A 25769-nucleotide genomic window follows, 5' to 3' on the forward strand; every position below is an offset into this window, starting at 1 on the left:
GAATCTGGTTCCTGCTTTACCGTTACATCTTCATTTTTAGTGTCACTGTGGACTACAGATTCCCACCCTAACTTTGTAACTTTTGTGCACCTTTTTCAGTGTTCTCCATTGCCAGCACTAATCCCAACGCTCACTTCAAATTTATATCTGCCTCTGCTTCCATTGAATGGCTTCATTATTCATCCCCCATACCATTCAAAGTGGCTCCAAAGTTTGCTTTGGAGATATAAATCACAATAGTTTTCTGTGGGGCTCTCTCCCTTGAATTAAACCTAAATCTCTGCAATGTTACTAATGGTTTCAGATGAAAATGTGACTTTATGATTTCAACAACCTCACTGCATGACTTGGTGTCGGGCATGCTGGGGTTAAGATGGCGAAGCAAATGGCAAGCCTAGGCCCCACACACATTCAGGAGGATTGCCTTTCAAAAAGATCCTTCTGTCCAAATAGGGGCATTTTTGTACTTTTCTTTGTCTCAACTTCAATGGAAACTATGTACCCAAAGTTTGAGGTTCACTTTTACCAATGTAATAATTCTTGTTCACTATTAAGGGAAAAATAACAACATATTTATTTACAGATAACAGCTATATAGAGATGTGCAGCCTTGTGACTGCAGCCAGCTCCCGAGAAAGTTCTGGAACAGAAATCCAAGCTCACCAGAGTGATCCCCACCCTCTGCTCCTGATTGGTCCCCCCAGGATATACTGCATAAAAACAAATGATAGAGAAGATCCTGAGAGACAGGATTTATGAACATTTCGAGAAGTATAGTATGATCAAAAATAGTCACCACAGCTCTGTCAAAGGCAGATCATGCCTTACGAGCCTGGTTGAGTTTTTTGAAGATGTGACTGACACATTGACGAAGGAAGACGGTAGATGTGGTTTATGTGGACTTCAGCAAGGCGTTCGATAAGATGCCCCCATGCAAGGCTTATTGAAAAAGTGAGGGGGCATGGGATCCAAGGGGACATTGCTTTGTGGATCCAGAATTGGCTTGCCTGCAGAAGGCAGAGAGTGGTTGTGGATGGGTCTTTTTCTGCATGGAGGTCGGTCACCAGTGGAGTGCCCCAGTGTTCTGGGACCCTTGCTGTTTGTGATTTTTATAAATGACCTGGATGAGGACGTGGAGGGATGGGTTGGTAAGTTTGCTGATGACATGAAGGTTAGAGGTGTTGTGGATAGTTTGGCGGGGTGTCAGAAGTTGCAGCGTGACATAGATAGGATGCAAAACTGGGCGGACATATGGCAGATGGACTTCAACCCGGATAAGTGCGTAGTGGTTCATTTCAGCAGGTCAAATGGGATGAAGGAATATAATATTAAGTGTAAGACTCTTAGCAGTGTGGAAGATCAGGAGGATCTTGGGTCCGGATTCATAGATAGAGGATGTGGTTAAGAAGGTGTATGGTGTACTGGCCTTCATCAATCGAGGAATTGAGTTTAGGAGTCGGGAGATAATGCTGCAGCTTTATAAGACCCTGGTCTGACCCCACTTGGAGTACTGTGCTCAGTTCTGGTCGCTTCATTACAGGAAGGATGTGGAAGCCATTGAAAGAGTGCAGAGGAGATTTACAAGGATGTTGCCTGGTTTGGGTGGCATGCCTCATGAGGATAGGTTGAGAGAGCTTGGTCTTTTCTCCTTGGAGAGAAGAAGGATGAAAGGTGACCTGATAGAAGTGTGTAAGATGTTGAGAGGTATTGATCGGGTGGATTCTCAGAGGCTTTTTCCCAGGGTTGAAATGGCTGCCACAAGAGGACACAGGTTTAAGGTGCTGGGGAGTAGGTATAGAGGAGATGTTAGTGGTAAGTTTTTCACTCAGAGGGTGGTGGGTGCGTGGAATCGGCTGCTGACGGTGGTGGTGGAGGTGGATTCGATAGGGTCTTTTAAGAGACTTCTGGATGAGTACATGGGACTTAGTAGGATTGAGGGTTATAGGTAAGCCTAGTAGGTAGAGATGTTCAGTGCAACTTGTGGGCCAAAGGGCCTGTTTGTGCTGTAGATTTTCTATGTTCTAAATAATTTGGTCCGATCGGTGTATGCTGGCATTTATGTTCCACTTGAACCTCCTTCAATTTTTCCCTCATCAAAATCTATCTTCATCTTTTATTCCTTTTTCCCTTATTAGAAAACATGTTGCAGCTATATAAAACCTTGGTTAGGCTGCATTTGGAATACTGCGTGGAGTTCTGGTCATCACACTTTCAGAAGGACATGGAAGCTTTGGAGAGAATTCAAAAAACATTCACCAGGGTGTTGCCTGGTCTCGAGGGTGTTGACTATAAGGAGAGGATTGTTTTCACTGGGAAGATGGAGGCTGAGGGGACACCTGATAGAGATTTATAAAATGAAAAGAGGCATAGACAGGGTGGATAGTCAGAGGCTTTTCCAGGGGTGGAAATGTCAATTGCAAGGGGGCACAGGCTCAAGGTGAGGGGGGAAAGTTTAAGGGAGATGTGTGGGGGACATTTTTCATGCAGAGATGGTGGGTGCCTGGAACGTGCTGTCAGAGAAGGTGGAGGAAGCAGGCACATTAGCAACATTTAAGAAGCATCTGGGTAAATGAATAGGAAGGAAATAGTGGGATACAGGCTAAGGGCTAAAGGTTTTATTTAAAGTTAGAGCATCATGATAGACACAGGCTTAGAGGGCTAAAGTGCCTGTTCCTGTGTTCTACTGTTCTTTGTGCTTTGAAATACAAGGAAATAGCGTGGAGATGGAGGAGAGATTTCACGCTCTGAAGTTGTTGAACTTAATGTTTAGTCCGGTTTAGTCTGTAAAGTGCCCAAAAATGAAAACATAGAAATTAGAGGTAGGAGTCGGCCATTTGGCCCTTTGAGCTTGCGCTGCCATTCACTTTGATCATGGCTGATCATCAAATTCAAAATCCTGATCCTGCCTTCCTCCCATATCCCTTGATCCCTTTAGCCCCAACAGCTACATCTAAATACTTCTTGAAATCAGACAATGTTTTGGCCTCAACTCGATTCTGCGGTAGTGAATTCCACACATTCACCACCCTCTGGGTGAAGAAATTTCTCCTCACCTCAGTTCTGAAAGGTTTACCCCTTATCCTCAAACTGTGATCCCTAGGTCAGGACTCCCTCACCATTGGGAACATTCTTTCTGATCTACCCTGTCTGACCCTGTTAGAATTTTATAAGTTTCAATGAGATCCCCTCTCAATCTTCTAAACACTAATGAACATAATCCTAACCGACATAGTCTCTCCTCATATAACAGACCTGCCATCCTAGGAATCAGCCTGGTAAATCTTCGCTGTCCTTCCTCTATAGCAAGGACATCCTTCCTGGGAAGGTGTTTTTTTTCTCTCTCTCTTTAAAAGTTACTCATCTTAGAGGATTGACCTCATTGTTCCATCGGAGCACAGCAGAGAGGGAGCGATTCATGAGAGGAGTGCTGAGAGTACGCTAGCTTGATTTTTTTAACTAACTTTTTCAGTGGAGTTTTTTGTTTAAGTTAAAACTGGAAACCGGAATGAGGTCGCGGGGAGGCCTAGGAGGTGTTTTCTTTCCTCCCCCACATAAATTGGAACAGTGAGGAATCCCGATACTCTATATGTGTAGAGTATCCCACCCTCCCCCCTCCTCTAACCTAAAACAAAGACTCAGAGTGAGAGCAGTTAAGTTTTTTTTCCCTTTTCTCTTTGTTCTTGGTAAGAGACGTAACAGGGATGGCAGTGCAGGCAGTGCGATGTTCCTCCTGTGGGACGTTTGAGGTAAAGGACACTGGTAGTGTCCCGGCTGATTACACCTGCAGGAAGTGCATCCAATTCCATCTCCTTGAGGACTGTGTTAGGGACCTGGAGCTGGAACTGGAGGAACTAAGGATCATTCGGGAAACAGAGGCAGCTATTGATAAAAGCTACAGAGAGATAGCTACTGCTAAAAGTGATATGTGGGTGACTGCTAGAAGGGATAAGAAGCAGTCAGAGCTGCGATCCCCCGTGGCTATTCCTCTGCAAAACAAGTACTCTGTTTTGGATGCTGTTGGGGAGGACAACTCAACAGGAGGTAAGCCATGGGGTACAGGTCTCTGGTGCAGAGTCTGTCCTTGATGCTCAGATGGGAAGGGGGAAGAAGAGTACAGGTTTAGTGATTGGCGACTCCATAATTAAGGAGATTGATAGGAGGTTCTGTGGGAACGAGCGAGACTCGCGGTTGGTATGTTGCCTCCCAGGTGCCAGGGTCTGTGATGTCTCCGATTGTGTGTTCGAGATTCTTAAGGGGAAGGGGAACTGGCCCCAAGTCGTGGTTCACATAGGCACCAATGACATAGGTAGGAAAAGGGATGGGAATGTAAGGCAGAAATTCAGGGAGTTAGGGTGGAAGCTTAGGGCTGAAACAAACAGAGCTGTTATCTCTGGTTTGTTACCTGTGCCACGGGATAGAGAGGAGAAGAATAGAGAGAGAGAGAGCGTTTGAACTCGTGGCTAAAGGGATGGTGCAAGAGGGAGGGTTTCAGATACCTGGACAATTGGGGCTCATTCTGGGGAAGGTGGGATCTCTACAAAAGGGATGGTCTGCACCTGAACCAGAGGGGTACTAATATCTTGGGTGGAAGATTTGCCAATGCTCTTTGGGAGGGTTTAAACTGATTCAGAAGGGGGATGGGAACCTGAATCGTAGCTCCAATGTACAGGAGGTTGAGAATAGGGAGGTCATGGACAAGGTTTCTAGGTCGCAGCAGTGTATTGGCAGGTGGGAGGGTGGTTTGAAGTGTGTATACTTTAATGCTAGGGGCATACGCAATAAGGCGGGTGAACTTGCACCCTGGATTGGTACCTGGGACTTCGATGTTGCGGCCATTTCGGAGACATGAATAGAGCAGAGACAGGAATGGTTGTTGCAGGTTCCGGGGTTTAGATGTTTCAGTCTGAGCAGAGAAGGTGGTAAAAGAGGGGGAGGCGTGGCATTGTTAGTCAAGGACAGTATTACGGTGGCAGAAAGGACGTTTGATGTGGACTTGTCTACTGAGGTAGTATGGACTGAGATTAGAAACAGGAAAGGAGAGGTCACCCTGCTGGAGTTTTTTATAGGCCTCCAAAAAGTTCCAGAGATGTAGAGGAAAGGATTGCAAAGATGATCCTGGATAGGAGCAAAAGTAACAGAGTAGTTGTTACAGGGGATTTTAACTTTACAAATATTGATTGGAAAAGCTATAGTTCGCGTACATTAGAGGGGTCAGTTTTTGTCCAATGTGTGCAGGAAGGTTTGCTGACACAGTGTGTAGATAGGCCAACAAGAGGTGAGGCCACATTGGATTTGGTACTGGGTAATGAACCAGACCAGGTGTTAGACTTGGAGGTAGGTGAGCACTTTGGTGATAGTGACCACAATTTGGTTACGTTTACCTTAGTGATGGAAAGGGATAGGTATATACCGAAGGGCAGGAGTTATAGCTGGGGGAAAGGAAATTATGAGGCGACTGGCGAGATTTAGGATACGTAGGTTGGAGTAAGAAACTGCAGGGGCTGGGAACAACTGAAATGTGGAGCTTGTTCAAGGAGCAGCTACTGCGAGTCCTTGATAAATATGTACCTGTCAGGCAGGGAGGAAGTGGTCGAGCGAGGGAAGTGTGGTTTACTGAGGAAGTTGAATCTCTGGTGAAGAGGAAGAAGGAGACTTAAGTAAAGATGAGACGCGAAGGCTCAGTTAGGGCACTGGAGAGTTATAAATTAGCCAGGAAGGAACAAAAGAGAGAGTTAAGAAGAGCCAGAAGAGGACATGAGAAGATTTTGGCAGGTAGGATCAAGGAGAAGCCTAAATCTTTCTATAGGTATGTCAGGAATAATCTTGATTAGGGCAAGATTAGGACCAGTCAGGGACAGTACTGGGAAGTTGTGCATGGAGCCTGAAGAGATAGGAGAGGCACTAAATGAATATTTTTCATCAGTATTCATGCGGGAAAAAGTCAACCTAGTCGAGGAGAATACTGAGATACAGGCTTTTAGACTAGAAGGGATTGAGGTACATAAGAGGTGTTGGCAATTCTTGAAAGTATGAAAATAGATAAGTCCCCTGGGCCGGATGGGATTTATCCTAGGATTCTCTGGGAGACTAGGGAGGAGATTGCAGAGCCTTTGGCTTTGATCTTTATGTCATCATTGGCCACAGGTATAGTGCCAGAAGACTGGAGGATAGCAAATGTCCCCTTGTTCAAGAAGGGGAGTAGAGACCATCCTGGGAATTATAGACCGGTGAGCCTTACTTCTGTTGTGGGCAAAGTTTTGGAAAGGATTATAAGAGATAGGATTTATAATCATCTAGAGAGAAACAATTTGATTAGGGATAGTCAACATGGTTTTGTGAGGTCGTGCCTCACAGAGCTTATCGAGTTCTTTGAGAAGGTGACCAAAGAAGTGGATAAGGGTAAAGTAGTTGACGTAGTGTACATGGATTTTAGCAAAGTGTTTGATAAGGTTCCCCATGGTAGGCTACTGCAGAAAATAAGGATGTTAGGGATTGAGGGTGATTTAGCAGTTTGGATCAGGAATTGGCTAGCTGATAGAAGACAGAGGGTGGTGGTTGATGGGAAATATTCAACCTGGAGTTCAGTTACAAGTGGTATACTACAGGGATCTGTTTTGGGGCCACTGCTGTTTGTCATTTTTATAAATGACCTAGATGAGGGCGTAGAAGGGTGGGTTAGTAAATTTGCAGATGACACTGAAATTGGAGGAGTTGTAAATAGTGAGGATGTTTGTTATAGTTTGCAGAGGGACATAGATAAGATGCAGAGCTGGGCTGAGAGGTGGCAAATGGAGTTTATTGCAGAAAAGTGTGAGGTGATTCACTTTGGAACAAGTAACAGGATTACCGAGTATTGGGCTAATGGAAAGACTCTTGGTAGTGTGGATGAGCAGAGAGATCTCGGTGTACACGTGCAGAGATCCCTGAAAGTTGGCACCCAGGTTGATAATGTTGTTAAGAAGGCATACGGTGTGTTAGCTTTCATTGGTAGAGGGATGAATTTCAGAGGCGTGAGATCATGTTGCAGCTGCACAAAACTCTGGTGCGGCCGCACTTGGAGTATTGCGTACAGTTCTGGTCTCCGCATTATAAGAAAGATGTGGAAGCATTAGAAAGGGTGCAGAGGAGGTTTACCAGGATGTTGCCTGGTATGGTGGGAAGGTCTTATGAGGAAAGGCTGAGGGACTTGAGGTTGTTTTCGTTAGAGAGAAGAAGGTTAAGAGGTGACCTAATTGAGGCATTCAAGATGATCAGAGGGTTAGATAGGGTGGACAGTGAGAGCCTTTTTCCTCGGATGGTGATGGCTAACACGAGGGGAACATAGCTTTAAATTAAGGGGTGATAATTATCGGACAGATGTCAGAGGTAGGTCCTTTACTCAGAGCGTGGAATGCCCTGCCTGCAGCAGTTGTGGACTCGCCAACTTTAAGGGCATTCAAATGGTCATTGGATAGGCATATGGATAACATTGGAATAGTTTAGGTTAGAGGGTCATTAGATTGGTTCCACTGGTTGGTGCAACATCGAGGGCCGAAGGGCCTGTACTACGCTGTAATATTCTAAGTTCCTCAGATAAGGACACCAAGACTGCAATCGGAAGATCAGGTGCTGTTCCTCCAGTTTGCTTTGGGCTTCACTGGAACATTTCAACAGATCAATGATGGACATGTGGACAAGTGAGCAAAAAGTTCTGTCGTATAATAATGTTAGCCTAACCATAACGAAACCAACCAAAACAGTTCATAACCAAAACCATTGGATTAGCTCCAAACCAAACTCGTGCCAAATTCAGAATATTAGCATTTAACATTCAAAATGGTTAAATTCACCAATGTTTGCTGAATGAATTTAATTGAGTTATCACATTGAGGAAAATGTTTTATGTTTAAATGTGACAACAAAACCTGGCAATCTTCAGTGAACTTTAATGAGTATAACAAAGCTGTGATTGTGTTAATCAAAGGGGTAAACGTACGACACCATACCTGGAAATTAAACTTTACAGTCTCGTCCACATCATCACTGCGAATATCAACTTTAGTTATTTGATTTCTGTAATAAATGGAACATCTTGATTAATTAGGAATACTTTTTACATTGGTGTTGATTACACATAGCAGACTGACTCCACAGAAAAACATACACCATTGATGATCCTTTTTATTCATTTCTGGAAGATGAGAGTCATAGGTATTACCCATTCCTAAATGCCTTTGACAAGGTGGAAGTGAACATAGGAACAGGTGTAGACCATTCAGCTCATTAAACCTGCTTCACCAATCAATATGATCATGGGTAATCAGACACTTCAATTTTTTTATACACACTATCCCCATAACCCATGTTGTTTGTCATTTATATAACTGACTTGGATGACAATATAGGAGGCTTGGTTAGTAGGTTTGTGAGTGGCACCAAAATTGTGGACAGCGAAAAAGGTTATCTAAGACTACAACAGGATCTTGATCAACCGGGCTAGTGGGCTGAGGTACAGCAGATAGAGTTTAATTCAGATAAATGTGAGGTGTTGCATTTTGACAGATTTGCAGGATTTACACAGTTAATGGTCGGGACCTGGAGAGCGTTGTCGAACAGAGAGGCCTCGAAAGTGGTCCTTGAAAGTGGTGTTACTTCATCGGTCAGAGCATTGAGTACAGGAGTTGGGACATTATGTTACAACTGTGCAAGACATTGGTAATGCCATATATGGAGTACTGTGTACAATTCTGGTCACCCTCCTATAGAGAGGATGTAATTAAACTGGAAAGGGTGCAAAAAGATTTACAAGAAGGTTACCAGGACTGGAAAGTTTAAATTCCAGGCTAGGACTATTTTTCCTTGGAGGATAGGAGGATAACAGATGACCTTGTAGAAGATTATCAGATCATGAGAGGCATAGATAAAGTGAATAGCCAAAGTCTTTTCCACAGGAAAGGGGAATCCAAAACTACAGAGCATAGGTTTAAGGTGAGAGGGAAAGATTTAGAAGGGACCTAATGGGCAACTTTTTCACACAGAGGGTGGTGTGCATAGTGAATAAGCTGCCAGAGGAGGTGGTAGAGGCAGGTATAATTACAACATTTTAAAAGACATTTAGACAGGTACATGGATAGAAAACATTTAGAGGAATATGGGCCAAACACAGGTAAATGGGACTAGTTCAGCTTAGGAAATGTGGTCAGCATGGATGAGTTGGGCCAAAGGGCCTGTTTCCATGCTATATATCTCGATGACTCTAACCCATTATGTTATTGTTACTCAGAAATCTATTAATCTCTACCTTGAACATGCTCACTGACTGAGCTTCCACTGCCCTTTGAGATACAGAATTCCAAAGATTCTTTGCGAAGAAATTTCTCCTCATCACAATCTAAAGTTCATTTTCTCTCTTATTTTGAAGTTGTGCCCCCTGGTTCTAGACTCCCCATCCAAGGGAAATAACTGCTGCCCCTGTCCTTGTAGATGGTAGTATTCATGGGTTTGGAAAGTGCTGCCTCAGGAATCTTGGCCTGGAATTAGTTTAGGGGTTTTAAAAAAGAAGGTGGCATGGACAAGTTGGGCCGAAGGGCCTGTTTCCATGCTATATATCTCGATGATTCTACCTTACCTGTATCTACCTTTTCTATTCCTTTAAGTATTCTGTAGGTTTCAATGAGATCACCTCTCATTTTGCGGAACTCTGGAGAATACAGGCCCAGTTTGCCCCAGGTCTCTTAAAACAGTCCTGCCATCCCTGGAACGAGTCTGTGAACCTTCATTGCACTCCCTCTCTGGCAATAATATCCATTCTGAGGTAAGGGGACCAAAACTGCACACAATCCTCCAGGTGCGGTCCTTATGGTGTAGGTATGGCCACAGGACAAGAATGCCATTGGTGGAGAAAAGTATCACAGAATTGTTACTGTGCAAAAGGAGGCTGTTTGGCCCATTCTGTATGCACCAGCTCTCCAAAGATGAATTGTGATGTAGTGCCCTGTAACCCTGCATATTGTTTCCATTCAAATAATCATCTACTGCCCTCTTGAATGCCTCAATTCAATCTGCCTGCCTGCACCACAATTCCAGACAGTTTAGGTACACCCACAGTGTATCCCTGCCTTCTTGAATCCCTGAAGTTTAGGTACACCCACAGTGCTGTTAGGGAGGGAATTCCAAGATTTTGGCAAGTGACAGTGAAGGAATGGTGATATATTTCCAAGTAAGAATGGTGAGTGACTTGGAGGGGAACCTCCAGGTGGTGGTGTTCCCATATATCTGCTGCCCTTGTCCTTGTAGATGGTAGTAGTCATGGATTTGGAAGGCGCTGCCTAAAGAATCTTGTTAAGTTCCTGCAGTCATCTTGTAAATTGTACACACTGCTGATTTGTCTTGGTTTCTTGAGCGTTCTTGAAGCTTCAAATTGCAAAACCTTTGGGTTAGGCTGACTTCATAAAACACCTTGGAGTTTTTCGCCTGGGTCATAACACATTTGCTCGCTCTTCTTCATTACCGTTGAGCCTGGCCCAGACTTTCAAAGGGCATCTGTGATTCACATCAATGCGATCAGGGAATTGGGAAGCATCCAGGAGAGGGGGGGGATCAGCCATACCAAACTCACTAATGATATTGAAATCTATGGTAATAGATTTCGTGGCCAAAACCGACATGAAGTGGTTCCCGCCAGGAAAAAGTGGCTGGGAAGATACCAAACTGCTTGACGCCAGGTGTGAATTTGACTTTTAGCATCACACACCATTTTCAGCCAAGCCATAGTGTTGTTCGTCCATCGTCGTCGATGAGGACCTCGACACCATTAGACATTTTGAAGATGACTGATCAGGCCAATTCGGGCACGGAATGTCCTGGCACATATTGGACAGACTTGTGTAGACACTGTAGTTGTTGCGCTGGTGGCTCTGGAGTTGCTCAGCTCGCGCTTAAGTTGTGCTTCAGCAATGCACCTTGCTTTGTAAGCTTGACAGCCTTTGTGGATGAGGCAGTGCCAGGTAGGGCAGTTTTGTGCCAGCGTTTCCCAGGTGGTCGTGTCAATATCAAGCGACTTCAGGGAGGTCTTCGGTATGTCTTTGTAACATTTCTCTGCCCTCCAGGCAAGCGTCTTCCAGCAGAGAGTTCCCCAAAAAGGAGCTGCTTGGGTACACGCTCGTCTAGCATACGGATGACATGACCTGCCCACTGGGTCTGCACTGTCATCAGCAGTGTGTGGACTGATGGTAGACTTGCTCTAGAGAGAACTTCAGTGTCTAGTACTTCGTCTTGCCATCTGATGCGTAATATTCTGCGAAGGCAAGTCATGTGGAAATGGTGGGATGAAGGAGTACAATATCAAGGGTAGGAGTCTTAGCTGTGTTGAGGAGCAGAAGGACCTTGGGGTCCGGGTCCATAGGACTCTTAAATCGGCCTCACAGGTGGAGAATGTGATCAAGAAGGCGTATGGTGTACTGGCCTTCATTAGTCGAGGGATTGAGTTTAGGAATCGGGAGGTAATGCTGCAACTTTATAAGACACTTGTCAGACCCCATTTGGAGTACTGTGCGCAGTTCTGGTCGCCTCACTACAGGAAGGATGTGGAAGCAATTGAGAGGGTGCAGAGGAGATTTACAAGAATGTTGCCTGGATTGGGAGGCATGCCTTATGAAGATAGGTTGAGGGAGCTAGATCTCTTCTCCCTGGAGAGACGAAGGTTGAGAGGCGACCTGATAAGAGGTTTATAAAATAAAGGAATAGATAGGGTGGATTCTCGGAGGCTATTTCCCAGGGCTGAAATGGTCGCTACGAGAGGACACAGGTTTAAGGTGCTGGGAAGCAAGTACAGAGGAGGTGTTAGGGGTAAGTTTTTCACTCAGAGGGTGGTGAGTGAGTGGAATTGGCTGCCGTCGGCGGTGGTAGAGGCGAACTCGCTGGGGTCTTTTAAAAGACTTCTGGATGAGTACATGGGATTTAATGGGATTGGGAGTTACAGATAGTTCTATGGCCTGGTAGGTATGGACATGATCGGCGCAACTTGTGGGCCGAAGGGCCTGTTTGTGCCACAGTGTTCTATGTTCTATGATTGAGCTGTCTTGCATGCCTTTGATACACAGACCACGTTTCACAGGCATACAGGAGGGTAGTGAGTACCACGGTGCTGTAGACCTTCAGTTTTGTTGTTGGGCTGATTCCTTGACGTTCCCATTCAGTGGAGCGCAGTTTACCGAAAGCAGAACTTGCCTTTGCTATTCTGCAGTTAACTTCTGTATCAATAGTCACTGCTTGGGAGAGGGTACTGCCAAGATAAGTGAACTGGTTCATTGCCTGTAGTTTCTGCCCTTTGATTGTGATTATGGGTTCTGTGTACGGTGCATGAGGAGCGGGCTGGTGCATGGCTTCGCTCTTTTTAATGTTGATGGTGAGTCCAAAATTGTCACAAGCCATGGAAAATTTGTCCACACTAACTTGCATCTCTGGCTCTGAGCCAGTAAGAAGTCTCACAACACCAGGTTAAAGTCCAACAGGTTTATGCCAAATAAACCTATTGGACTTTAACCTGGTGTTGTGAGACTTCTTACTGTGTTTACCCTGGTCCAACACCGGCATCTCCACGTTCTGAGCCAGTATACAGGGCGCAGCCATCGGCAAAGAGGAAATCTCTCAGAACACTCTCCTTCACTTTGGTAATAGCTTGAAGTCTCCTCAGGTTGAAAAGCTTTCCATCCACTCTGTACTTGAGGCTGATTCCTTCAACACTGTCCTGGAAGGCATCATTCAGCATGGCAGTAAACATCATGCTGAACAGTGTGGGGACGAGCACACAGCCCTGTTTGACACCATTGGTGACTGGGAATGCCTCAGAGGATTCTCCGTCATCCAGTACTCTGGCCATCATGCCATCATAGAACTGGCGTACCATCAGAATGAATTTGGGGGGGCAGCCAAACTTTGACATGATCCTCCACAGATCTTGTCGGCTGACAGTGAGGAAGGATTTTGTGAGGTCAACAAAGATTGTGTAGAGCTTGTGATTCTGCTCCTGACACTTCTCCTGAAGTTGATGCGCAGCAAAAATCATGTCAATGGTACCGTGACCTTTGCGGAAGCCACACTGTGACTCTGGGAAGCAGGCCCAGCTCCAGATGAGTGACCAGACGATTTAGCAGGACTCTTGCGAGGGTTTTTCCTGTGATGGAGAGCAGCGAGATTCCTCGGTGGCTGTCGCATACTTGCTGATTGTCCTTCCTCTTGTAGAGGTGTACGATGGAAGCATCTTTAAGTTCCTGAGGAATGGATTCTTGCTTCCAAAAGGACTAGAACAACTCGGTGAGCTTCTCGATAAGTACAGGACCAGCAGCTTTGTAGATCTCTGTTGGTATGTCATCTGCCCCGGGACTTTGCCACTGGATAGCTGGCTGACAGCTTTCGTGACTTCGGCTACTACTGGTGGGTCACCCATGGCGCTGCTGATATTGACCTGGGAAATCCTGTCTATTTTCTCATCATTAATAGATGACGATCAGTTGAGGACGGCTTCAAAGTGTTCAACCCATCTCTGCAGGATCTGAGCCCTCTCTGTAATGAGAGTTGGAGGTCTGTGGAGAGTGTTGAGGGCTTCATAGAACCGTTTCAGGTCTTTTCTGTCAGCGTATCCCTGTATCTCATCTGCCTTGGCGCTTAGCCAGGCATCCTGTATTTTATGCAGTTTATTCTGGACTTTTTTTTCTTGACAGTTGATGATGGGTCATTCTGATAGGCCAGATGAAGACGGTGCTGTTCAACAAGTAGAGCCTCTATCTCCTGATCATTCTCATCGAACCAATCATGCTGCTTGCGGGTAGAGGGCCCGAGCATCATCACCGCAGATGTATGGATAGAATCCCTGAAGTGTTCCCAGTCATCCTCAGCGCTGCCTGTGAGGTGTAGGTCAGCAAGCTTGATTTCTAAGTCTTCAGCCAGTGCTGAAGCTATGCTGGGGTTTTTTTTAGCTTGGCTGCATTGATTTTTTCATAACCTTACTTCCTTGTGGTCGCCTCTTGGGTCTGATGCAGAGCTCATTTTGGAGACAGTGAGCCTGTGATCTGTCCAGCAGTCAGCACCACACATAGAACATAGAACATTACAGCGCAAACAGGCCCTTCGGCCCACAAGTTGTGCCGAACATATCCATACCTACCAGGCCATAGAACTATCTATAACTCCCAATCCCATTAAATCCCATGTACTCATCCAGGAGTCTCTGAAAAGACCCCAGCGAGTTCGCCTCCACCACCACTGACGGCAGCTGATTCCACTCACTCACCACCCTCTGAGTGAAAAACTTTCCCCTGACATCTCCTCTGTATCTGCTCCCCAGCACCTTAAACCTGTGTCCTCTCATAGCGACCATTTCAGCCCTGGGAAATAGCCTCCGAGAATCCACCCTATCTATACTTCTCAACTTTTAAAAGACTTCTGGATGAGTATATGGGATCTAATGGGATTGGGAGTTACAGATAGTTCTATGGCTTGGTAGGTATAGATGTGATCGATGCAACTTGTGGGCCGAAGGGCCTGTTTGTGCTGTAGTGTTCTATGTTCTAACATCTTATAAACCTCTATCAGGTCGCCTCTCAACCTTCGTCTCTCCAGGGAGAAGAGACCTAGCTCCCTCAACCTATCTTCATAAGGCATGCCTCCCAATCCAGGCAATATCCTTGTAAATCTCCTCTGCACCCTCTCAATAGCTTCCACATGGCTTTAGTGACTCTGACATCCTGCCTGTCTTCTCTCCTGACAATGACATAGTCGATAAGATGCCAATGCTTAGAGCAGGGAGTGCATCCAGGAGGTCTTGTTACGGGTAGGCAGACGGAAGGTTGTGTTGGTGATGAGGAGGTTGTGTGCTGCACAGGTCTTCATTAAGAGTAGGCCATTACTGTTACACTTGCCCACTCCATGCCTCCCAATGACTCCCTGCCAGATTGCAGAGTCACACCCTACTCTTGCATTGTAATCGCCAAGCAAGATCAGCTTGTCGTTACTGCTCACTGCTGATAGTAGGGCATCTAGTTCTTCATAGAACTTGTCTTTTATCTCGTCCAGGTTGTTCATTGTGGGGGCATAGGCGCTGATCAGGGTGGCTTGACTTCTGTTCTGTAGCGGAAGCTGTAATGTCATAAGCCAGTTGTTCACACCCTTGGGTAGACTACCAAGTTTCCAAACAAGGTGATTCCTGATGGCGAATCCAACTCCAGCATCACGACGCTCATCGCTGCCGCAACCGCCCCAGAAAGAAGTATATCCACCTCCAGTTTCAGTCAACTGACCTAGGTTGGCAAGACGAGTTTCCTCAGGGCTGCAATGTCAATGTTGTATTTTGCAAGCTCTCTGGCAACTAAGGCTGTTCTTCTCTCTGGTCTGTCTGCTGTAGGGTTGTCCAAAAGCCTGTACATGTTCCAAGTGCCAATGGTGAGTGGTGTCACCTTGTGTTTTATTTTGTTTGTTTGACCGCAATTTGGGATCCCCACCAGCCGCGGTAAACTGGCCAGGGTGTAGTGAAGCAGGTAATGTTTACAGCACCTTTTCTTGCCCCTTCCTCATTCTACGGAGGTGAGCAGTGCGTTCCTAAAGAGGGCTGCTCAGTCGCCCAGGTAGACGCCGAGTTTCACTGCTGCTTCGGGCAGTGGAAAACGACCATTAGACCTGAGCCGCCTGTGTGCAGGTCCGTGACTACAGCTCCCAGTGTATCCACACCTGCTGCTTCGTCGCTCACCCATCGCCACAGGACTTCAAAGGTTGAACAGGATGAGGATGATGATGATGACGATGATGATGGTGTCGAGACTAGTGCTTGATTTGGATTAAAGTAAGGGAGAGTTGCGCAGTGTTGGCCTCACTCTCTCTTCCCAATTCCCAACTAGATCCAGTGGCAAGACAAGAGTCAAGACGGCTGGAATGGGACTAGGCACAGTGGATGACCAGGACGTCTTCTGTGTCTTGTCCTGCTCTTCACGTCCCATGATGCTTGCAGAGACTGCCTTCTTGACCATTGGACCTTTCGTTGGGCTCGTCCGCTCAATCCGCCGGACTCTGTCTTAACATACTGGGATAGACATCTCCCTATCTCACCGAGGGTTGAGACCCGTCGGCTACCCTCACCTGGTTTTGCCGGCTTGTTGAAGCCATTGCCGGGTGTGGCCAATGTCGCATACAAACAGCTATGCGGAGCCACAGGTGAGAGCTGAGTGCCAGGTAGGGGGAAAGGGTGGACAAACTGCCCTGAAAAGGATGTCACATATTCCCCCCACCAGAAATACTACCCCTTCCTCACACCCCATACTAATGATAGGTGATAAGATTGCGCCTTCATCTTTTTTTCATTCCTTTGTGGGACTTGGGTCTCACTGGCTAACTAACATTTATTGCCCATCCCTAGTTGCCCTTGGATGGCAATTAAGAGTCAACCACATTGCTGCAACTCTGGAATCACATGTAAGCCAGACCAAGTAAGGACGGCAGATTTCCTTCTCTAAAGGACATTAGTGAACCAGATGGATTTTTCCAACAATTGACAATGCTCATTTATATCTTAATTCCAGATTTTTTTTTATTGAATTCAAATTCTACAATCTGCCATGGCAGGATTTGAACCCGGGTCCCCTGAACATTAGCTGATTTCTGGATTCATAGTCTTGCAATAATACCACTAGGCCATTGCCTCCCCAATCTGCAATCTGTCTGCACATTCCAGCAATTTGTCTGTATCTTACACAGTTTTACATTGTCCCCTTTACAGTTTACAACACTTCCAAGTTTTGTGTCATCTGCAAACTTTGAAATAGTCCCCTGCAGACCAAGTTCTAGATCATTAATATATATCAGGAAAAGCAGAACATGGCTGCCCCAAGGTTACCTTTGCCCCAATTACCCGCAACTTAGAACAAGGAACATTACAGCGCAGTACAGGCCCTTCGGCCCTCGATGTTGCGCCGACCAGTGGAACCAATCTAATGACCCTCTAACCTAAACTATTCCAATGTTATCCATATGCCTATCCACTGACCATTTGAACGCCCTTAAAGTTGGCGAGTCCACAACTGCTGCAGGCAGGGCATTCCACGCCCTTACTACCCTCTGAGTAAAGAACCTACCTCTGACATCCGTCCTATAACTACCACGCCTTAATTTAAAGCTATGTCCCCTCGTGTTAGCCATCACCATCCGAGGAAAGAGGCTCTCACTGTCCACCCTATCTAACCCTCTGATCATCTTGTATGCCTCAATTAGGTCACCTCTCAACCTTCTTCTCTCTAATGAAAGTAACCTCAAGTCCCTCAGCCTTTCCTCATAAGACCTTCCCACCATACCAGGCAACATCCTGGTAAACCTCCTCTGCACCCTTTCCAACGCCTCCACATTTTTCTTATAATGCGGAGACCAGAACTGTACACAATACTCCAAGTGCGGCCGCACCAGAGTTTTGTACAGTTGCAACATGACCTCACGCTCCGAAATTCAATCCCTCTACCAATAAAAGCTAAGACACCGTATGCCTTCTTAACAACCTTTATCAACCTGGGTGCCAACTTTCAGGGAGCTATGCACATGTACACCAAGATCTCTCTGCTCATCCACACTACTAACAGTCCTTCCACTAATCCTATATTCTGTACTCCTGTTACACTTACCAAAGTGAATCACCTCACACTTTTCCGTATTAAACTCCATTTGCCACCTCTTGGCCCAGCTCTGCAGCTTATCTATGTCCCTCTGCAAACTGTAACATCCATCCTCACTGTCTACAACTCCACCGACTTTGGTGTCGCCAGCAAATTTACTTACCCATCCTTCTACATCCTCATCTAGGTCATTTATAAAAATGACAAACAGCAGTGGCCCTGAAACAGATCCCTGAGGTACACCACTTGTAACTGAACAAAAGAACATAAGAACATAAGAAATAGGAGCAGGAGTAGGCCATCTAGCCCTTCGAGCCTGCCCCACCATTCAATAAGATCATGGCTGATCTGAAGTGGCTCAGTTCCACTTTCCCACCTTCTCCCCATAACCCTTAATCCCCTTGCCTATCAAAAACCTATCTACCCGCATCTTAAATATATTTAGAGAGGCAGCCTCCGCCACTTCAACGGGCAGAGAATTCCAGAGATTCACCACCCTTTGAGTGAAGAAGTTCCTCCTCAACTCCATTCTAAACTGCCCCCCCCTTACCTTGAGGCTGTGCCCTCTAGTCCTACTGTCCTTTCTGAGCGGGAAGAGCCTCTCCACCTCTATCCAATCCATCCCATTCATCATCTTATATGTCTCAATGAGATCTCCCCTCATCTTTCTAAACTCTAACGAGTACAAGCCTAGTTTATTCAGCCTCTCCTCATAGCTCAACCCCCTCAACTCCGGTATCAGCCTAGTGAACCTCCTCTGCACTCCCTCCAAGGCCAAAATATCCTTGCGTAAGTGCAGCAACCAAAACTGCACACAGTACTCCAGCTGCGGCCTCACCAGTGCCCTGTACAGTTGCAGCAAGACCTCCCTACTTTTATATTCAATCCCCCTTGCTATGAAGGCCAGCATCCTATTCGCCTTCCTGACTACCTGCTGCATCTGCAGGCTGGGTTTTTGCGACTCATGCACAAGGACCCCGAGGTCCCTCTGCACTGTAGCATGCTGAAGCTTTTTGCCATGTAAGTAGTAGTCCTTCCTACCATTATTCCTACCAAAGTGGATAACCTCACACTTGCCAACATTAAATTCCATTTGCCAGTTCCTGGCCCATTCGCTCAGCCTATCTAGATCCCTCTGCAGACTTTCCACACCCTCCGCACAATTTGCCGTTCCACCAATCTTTGTGTCATCAGCAAATTTCGACACCATACACTCGGTTCCCTCCTTCAGATCATCTATATAAATGGTAAATAGCTGAGGCCCCAGCACCGACCCCTGGGGCACTCCACTGGTCACCAACCGCCAATCCAAATAGCACCCATTGACACCCACTCTCTGCCTCCTATTTGACAGCCAATCCCCTATCCACACTAACACCCTACCCCCAACTCCATGCCCCCTGACCTTCTGTAATAACCTCTTGTGCGGCACCTTATCAAATGCCTTCTGAAAATCAAGAAACACCACATCCACCGGTTCCCCTCTATCCGCCGCACTGGACACATCCTCATAGAATTCCAATAAATTCGTCAGACATGACTTCCCTTAATGAAACCATGCTGCGTCTGCTCTATCAAATAATTCTCCTCAAGATGCCTCACTATTTTCTCCTTAATTACGGATTCTAACATTTTACCTACAACAGACGTTAAACTAACCGGCCTATTCCCTGCCTTTTCCCTGCTACCCTTTTTAAACAACGGCGTAACATTAGCCGTTTTCCAATCTTCTGGCACTCCAGGTTGAATATTTTCCATCAACCACCACCCTCTGTCTTCTATCAGCTAGCCAGTTCCTGATCCAAACTGCTAAATCACCCTCAATCCCATGCATCTGCATTTTCTGCAGTAGCCTACCATGGGGAACCTTATCAAACACTTTACTGAAATCTATATACACCACGTCAACTGCCTTACCCTTATCCACCTCTTTGGTCACCTTTTCAAAAAACTCAATAAGGTTTGTGAGGCACAACCTATCCTTCACAAAACTGTGTTGACTATCCCTAATCAATTTATTTCTCTCTAGATGATTATAAATTCTATCCCTTATAATTCTTTCCAAAACTTTGCCCACAACAGAAGTAAGGCTCACCGGTCTATAATTCCCTTTGCAGTCATCAACTTCAGCTATTTTTGAGTTTTCACACCTTTTTCTCTCTCTTTATATCTAGGCATGCTGGGCCTGTCTAACTTGCCCCAGGTCTGCACATGCCCGACTCGCCCCAGGTCTGCGCGTGCCCAACTCGCCCCAGGTCTGCGCGTGCCCGACTCGCCCCAGGTCTGGGCATTCCCAACTCACCCCAGGTCTGCGCATGCCCGACTCGCCCCAGGTCTGCGCATGCCCGACTCGCCCCGGGTCTGCGCATGCCCGACTCGCCCCAGGTCTGCACGTGCCCGACTCGCCCCGGGTCTGCGCGTGCCCGACTCGCCCCGGGTCTGCGCGTGCCCGACTCACCCCAGGTCTGCGCATGCCCGACTCGCCCCAGGTCTGCGCATGCCCGACTCGCCCCGGGTCTGCGCATGCCCGACTCACCCTGGGTCTGCGCATGCCTGACTCGCCCCAGGTCTGTGCATTCCCAACTCACCCCAGGTCTGCGCATGCCCGACTCGCCCCAGGTCTGCGCATGCCCGACTCGCCCCAGGTCTGCGCATGCCCGACTCGCCCCAGGTCTGCGTATGCCCGACTCGCCCCGGGTCTGCGCATGCCCGACTCGCCCGGGGTCTGCGCATGCCTGACTCGCCCGGGGTCTGCGCATGCCTGACTCGCCCCGGGTCTGTGCATGCCTGACTCGCCCCAGGTCTGCACATGCCTGTCTCGCCCCAGGTCCGCGCATGCCCGACTCGCCCCGGGTCTGCGCATGCCCGTCTCGCCCCAGTCTGCGCATGCCCGACTCGCCCCAGGTCTGCGCATGCCCGTCTCGCCCCAGTCTGCGCATGCCCGACTCGCCCCAGGTCTGTGCATGCCCGTCTCGCCCCAGTCTGCGCATGCCCGTCTCGCCCCGGGTCTGCGCACGCCCAACTCGTCCCAGGTCTGCGCTTGCCTGACTCGCCCCGGGTCTGCGCACGCGCAGAGGCTCTGAGGGCCTTTGAAGATCGAAGTTCTTGACCACTCTCATGTTTGAAGTGTTATTTTCATGAATACAAAACAATAACTTTGTAAAAGCTGTAAACTCAAGGTTAATTCTTGAAATATCACTTACTCTGCTTTCAGGTACACATTCAAGCCATGTTTCACAGGAATGTTTTGGGTAGCATGAATAGCATCATCAACTTCATTCTTACTGTGAAGGAAGAGAAGATCTATTGCTGAGTAAACATCTTAAAGTGATGTTGTAATAAAATAGACTAATGGAAGTAAAACTGGAAGTCATAAAAATAAATACCAAAATACTGAAGGAGACCAGAAGAGAGATTGCAAATACTTATGATTGGATTTGATTTATTGTCACATGTATTAGCATAGTGAAAAATATTGTTTCTTGTGCGTCACACAAAGCATGCCATTCATAGAGAAGGAAACGAGAGAATGCAGAAGGTAGTGTTACAGTCATAGCTAGGCTGTAGAGGAAGATCAACTTAATGCGAGGTAAGTCCATTCAAAAGTCTGACAGCAACAGGAAAGAAGCTGATCTTGAATCGGGTCATACATGACCTCAAACTTTTGTATCTTTCTTCTGAAGGAAAAATGTGGAAGAGATAATATCTGGGGTGCGTGGGTGGGTGCTTAATTATGCTGGCTGCTTTGCCAAGGCAGTGGGAAGTGTAGACAGAGTCAATGGATGGGAGGCTGGTTTGCATCATGGATTGGGCTACATTCACAACTTTTTGAAGTTTCTTGCAGTCTTGGGCAGAGCAGGAGCCATACCAAGCTCTGATAACAACCAGAAAGAATGCTTTCGATGGTGCAGCTGTAAAAGTTGGTGAGAGTCATAGCTGACATGCCAAATTTCCTTAGTCTTCTGAGAAAGAGGCTTTGGTGGCAGACATGCAGATTGTTGGAACAATTTTGGAAATAAGAATTGCATCGAAGTAGTGGAGAAGGGTGAATGATATGACCCTGCTGAGGCAGAGGAACAGACAAATGCTGGAATGGATTGTGATTAAATCTAAAGTTCATAAATTATTGAAGCTTAGAAGGGCCCAGGTTAGTCAGGAACAGTCAGCAAAATCTATAAAGGGCAGATTCATGACTAACTTTATTGACTTTTTAAATTTATTCTTTCATGTGTGTTATTGGCAAGATGTGGATGTGCCGGCGTTGGACTGGGGTAAACACAGTAAAAAGTCTGACAACACCAGGTTTTAGTCCAACCAATTTATTTGATAGCAAACACACAAGCTTTCGGGTTAGCCCCTTCGTCAGGTGAATGGAGAGTTCTGGCCTCAGACAGAGCATATAAAGCACAGACAGTTTACAGATTACTGATTAGAATGCGAATCTTTACACCTAACCTGCTGTCGATCTTCATGTCGCACTATCTATAACCCCCGTGACTTGCCTGGGTTTGCAAAACCTCACTCACTGTGCTGTCTGGAGACAATACACATCTCTTTAACCTGTGATCAGTGCTCCTTCCACTCACATTGTCGGCCACTTCAAGACTTGAACAGCAGGTTAGGTGTAAAGATTCGCATTCTAATCAGTAATCTGTAAACTGTCTGTGCTTTATATGCTCTGTCTGAGGCCAGAACTCTCCATTCACCTGACGAAGGGACTAACCCGAAAGCTTGCGCGTTTACTATCAAATAAATCGGTTGGACTAAAACCTGGTGTTGTCAGACTTTTTACTGTGTTATTGGCAAGGCCAGTATTTGTTGCCCATCCTCAACTGCTACTTGAATTGAAAGGCATGTTAGGTCATTTAAGAGGGCAAATTAAGTGTAAACTACATTGCTATGGATCTGAAGTCACACATAGGCCAGAACTGGTAAGAGTACAGTTTCCTTCCCTCAAGAACACTCCTGAACAGATCAGTTTCATGACAATAAGAACATAAGAACTTAAGAACATAAGAAATAGGAGCAGGAGTAGGCCATCTAGCCCTTCGAGCCTGCCCCACCATTCAATAAGATCATGGCTGATCTGTCGTGGCTCAGTTCCACATTCCCGCCCTCTCCCCATAACCCCTAATCCCCTCGCTTATCAAAAACCCATCAACCCGCGTCTTAAAAATATTTAGCGAGGCAGCCTCCACCACTTTAACGGGCAGAGAATTCCAGAGATTCACCACCCTTCGAGTGAAGAAGTTCCTCCTCAACTCTGTTCTAAACCACCCCCCCTTTATCTTGAGGCTGTGCCCCCTAGTCCTACTGTCCTTTCTGAGCGGGAAGAGTCTCTCCACCTCTATCCTATCCATCCCATTCATCATCTTATATGTCTCAATGGTTGCTTCATAGTTTTAAATTCCAGGATTACTAATTGAATTTCAAATCCATCAGCTACCATGGGGGGATTTAAACCCACATTGCTAGAGCCTAGGCCTCTGGATTACTGATCCTGGGATATTATCACAATGCCACGATCAACTGGGAAATAGTTGAGTACTGTGCGCAGTTCTGGTCGCCTCACTACAAGAAGGGTGTGGAAGCTATTGAGAAGGGGCAGAGGAGATTAACAAGGACGTTGCCTGGATTGGGAGGCATGCCTTATGAAGACAGGTTGAGGGAACTAGGCCTCTTCTCCCTAGAGAGACGAACGTTGAGAGGCGACCTGATAGAGGTTTATGAAATGTTGACAGGAATAGATAGGGTGGATTCTTGGAGGCTATTTCCCAGAGCTGAAATGGTTGCTACAAGAGGACACAGGTTTAAGGTGCTGGGAAGCAAGTACAGAGGCGATGTTAGGGATAAGTTTTTCACACAAAGGGTGGTGAGTGAGTGGAATCGGCTGCCATCGGTGGTGGTAGAGGTGAACTCGCTGGGGTCTTTTAAAAGACTTCTGGATGAGTATATGGGATCTAATGGCATTGGAAGTTACAGATAGTTCTATGGCTTGGTAGGTATGGATGTGATCGGCACAACTTGTGGGCTGAAGGGCCTATTTGTGTTGTAGCGTTCTATGTTCTATAAATATGGAGAATTAAATGGACATAGATTTTCAAAACGTTTGTTATGAATTAAAGGCATATGGAACTAAAACAAATGGAAAGCATGGTTAAGATGTCGGAAGAAATGGGTTGAGGCATGTGGATGTTTTGCGGATTGGTGGGATGAGCTAAAAACATTTCTCAAGGATCTATTTCTTTACCATTCATATAAATGGTTAGAAGTCTCACAACGCCAGGTTAAAATCCAACAGGTTGATTTGGAATCACGAGCTCCTTCATCAGGTGAGTGGAGGTGGGTTCATGAACACAGCATATATAGGCTATGACACAATTGCAAAATAATTATGGATTGGAATGTGAAGAATGGTTGGAATAAGAGTCTTTACAGATTCAAACAATGCGAGTACCACATTCACAGGTACAATGTGAATGTGTACCTGAAAGCAGAGTAAGTGATATTTCAAGAATTAATCTTGAGTTTACAGCTTTTACACTGAGATTAAAAGGGTGTGAATTATCTCAAGCCAGGACAGTAGGATTTTGTAAACCCAGTATGGTGGGGGTTACATGTAGTGTGACATGAACCTAAGATCCTGGTTGAGATCTTGAGACAATTCATACCTCTTTAACCTATGACTATCCCTCTCTCTCCATGTACACTTAACCTTAAAGACTCGCATTCCAACCATTTCAATCTGTAATTATTTTGCAGATGTGTCATAGCCTATATATGCCATGTTTGTGAACCTACCTCCATTCACCTGATGAAGGAGCAGTGCTCTGAAAGCTCGTGATTCCAAATAGACCTGTTGGAAGTTAACCTGGTTTGTGAAACTTCCTACTGTGCCCAGCCCAGTCCAATGCCATTCATATAAATAATTTGGATATTTGGGCATTATAAAATTGTTATTAAATTTTGCAGATTATAGATAATTGGGGCCAATACAAAATGAAGACAATGGTAAAGATTAAACAGAATCGACAATCTATTAATGCATGTAATGATTTGATTTGCCACTTACTTGCTGACATTGATGCTGATACTTGCAAATTCCTCCTTAAATGAGGCCATCCCAAGATCCCAAGAAATGGAAAATTCCACCTGTTATTACAATAGATTATCAGGGTAAGAAAAATGCTGCAATAAACCAAGCAAAGGTTTCTAATCTGCGATTAGAAACACTGTTTAACATTAAATGCCATTAGACTGGGTGAACACATCCAGCCAGTTCTTATAAAGCATCAAAATCTGTAACAGAAGATGACTTGAATAGCAGTGGAGACTAATTGAATAGGGAAATAAACTGCAGTAGCGAGGAGAAGCAGCGGGGGAGAGCAGCTGGGGGAAGCGGTGGCAGGGGGGAAGCAGCGGTAGGGGGAAGCAGTGATAGTGGGAGCAGTGGGGGGAAGCAATGGGGAGAAGCAGCAGGAGGAAGCAGTGGGGGTAAGCAGCAAGGGGAAGCAGCAGTGCTTATTGTTGGTCCAAAAGCTAAGATCTGTTCAAACCCAGTCACTCAAATATTAATTCGATTCTTCGTTACTTTTCCCTGCCTCCCTGTTCTCATAGCATCTCAAGATATACCAGCATATTCATTTACCATTTTCTATAGAATTACGTGCCTGGGAGGCTGTTCAAAATGTTGATCTGATCCTGTACTAAACTCCACTTCCCTGTCTGTTCTCCCAACTCTTAACTCCTCTATAGTTCAACCATCAGGCCTTGAGGCCTTCATTCAAGAAGCCTCAGCACAGAGGCTTCCTTGTCCATCAGGGGAAGGCTTCAGAAAGCAATCCAATCTCACAAGTGTGAGGTTATCCACTTTGGCAGGAATAATAGTAGGAGGGATTACTATTTAAAGGGCGAAAAGCTGCAGCATGCTGCGGTGCAGAGGGACCTGGGGGTCCTTGTGCTTGATTCGCAAAAACCCAGTCTGCAGGTGCAGCAGGTGGTCAGGAAGGCAAATGGAATGTTGGCCTTTATAGCGAGGGGGATAGAATATAAAAGCAGGGAGGTCTTGCTGCAACTGTACAGGGCGAGGCCGCAGGTGGAGTACTGTGTGCAGTTTTGGTCGCCGCATTTGCGCAAGGATAT

At 46.1% G+C, this 25769-nt stretch overlaps 1 protein-coding gene across 1 annotated transcript in view; it reads right to left on the minus strand.

Annotated features, from left to right (window-relative positions):
* Positions 1-25769, minus strand: part of LOC145357476 (integrin alpha-E-like) — a 453795-nt gene that overhangs the window by 68011 nt on the left and 360015 nt on the right. The window contains exons 29-31 of the mRNA XM_080210848.1: positions 24700-24779; positions 20831-20911; positions 7986-8052 (exon numbers count right to left, since the gene is read on the minus strand). Of these exons, the coding sequence (XP_080066974.1) occupies positions 7986-8052; positions 20831-20911; positions 24700-24779 (228 nt within the window). The remainder of the gene's footprint in view (positions 1-7985; positions 8053-20830; positions 20912-24699; positions 24780-25769) is intronic.

Source organism: Carcharhinus amblyrhynchos, chromosome 23 (genome assembly GCF_965287045.1).
Source record: "Carcharhinus amblyrhynchos chromosome 23, sCarAmb.v2.hapA, whole genome shotgun sequence".
NCBI lineage: Eukaryota > Metazoa > Chordata > Chondrichthyes > Carcharhiniformes > Carcharhinidae > Carcharhinus > Carcharhinus amblyrhynchos.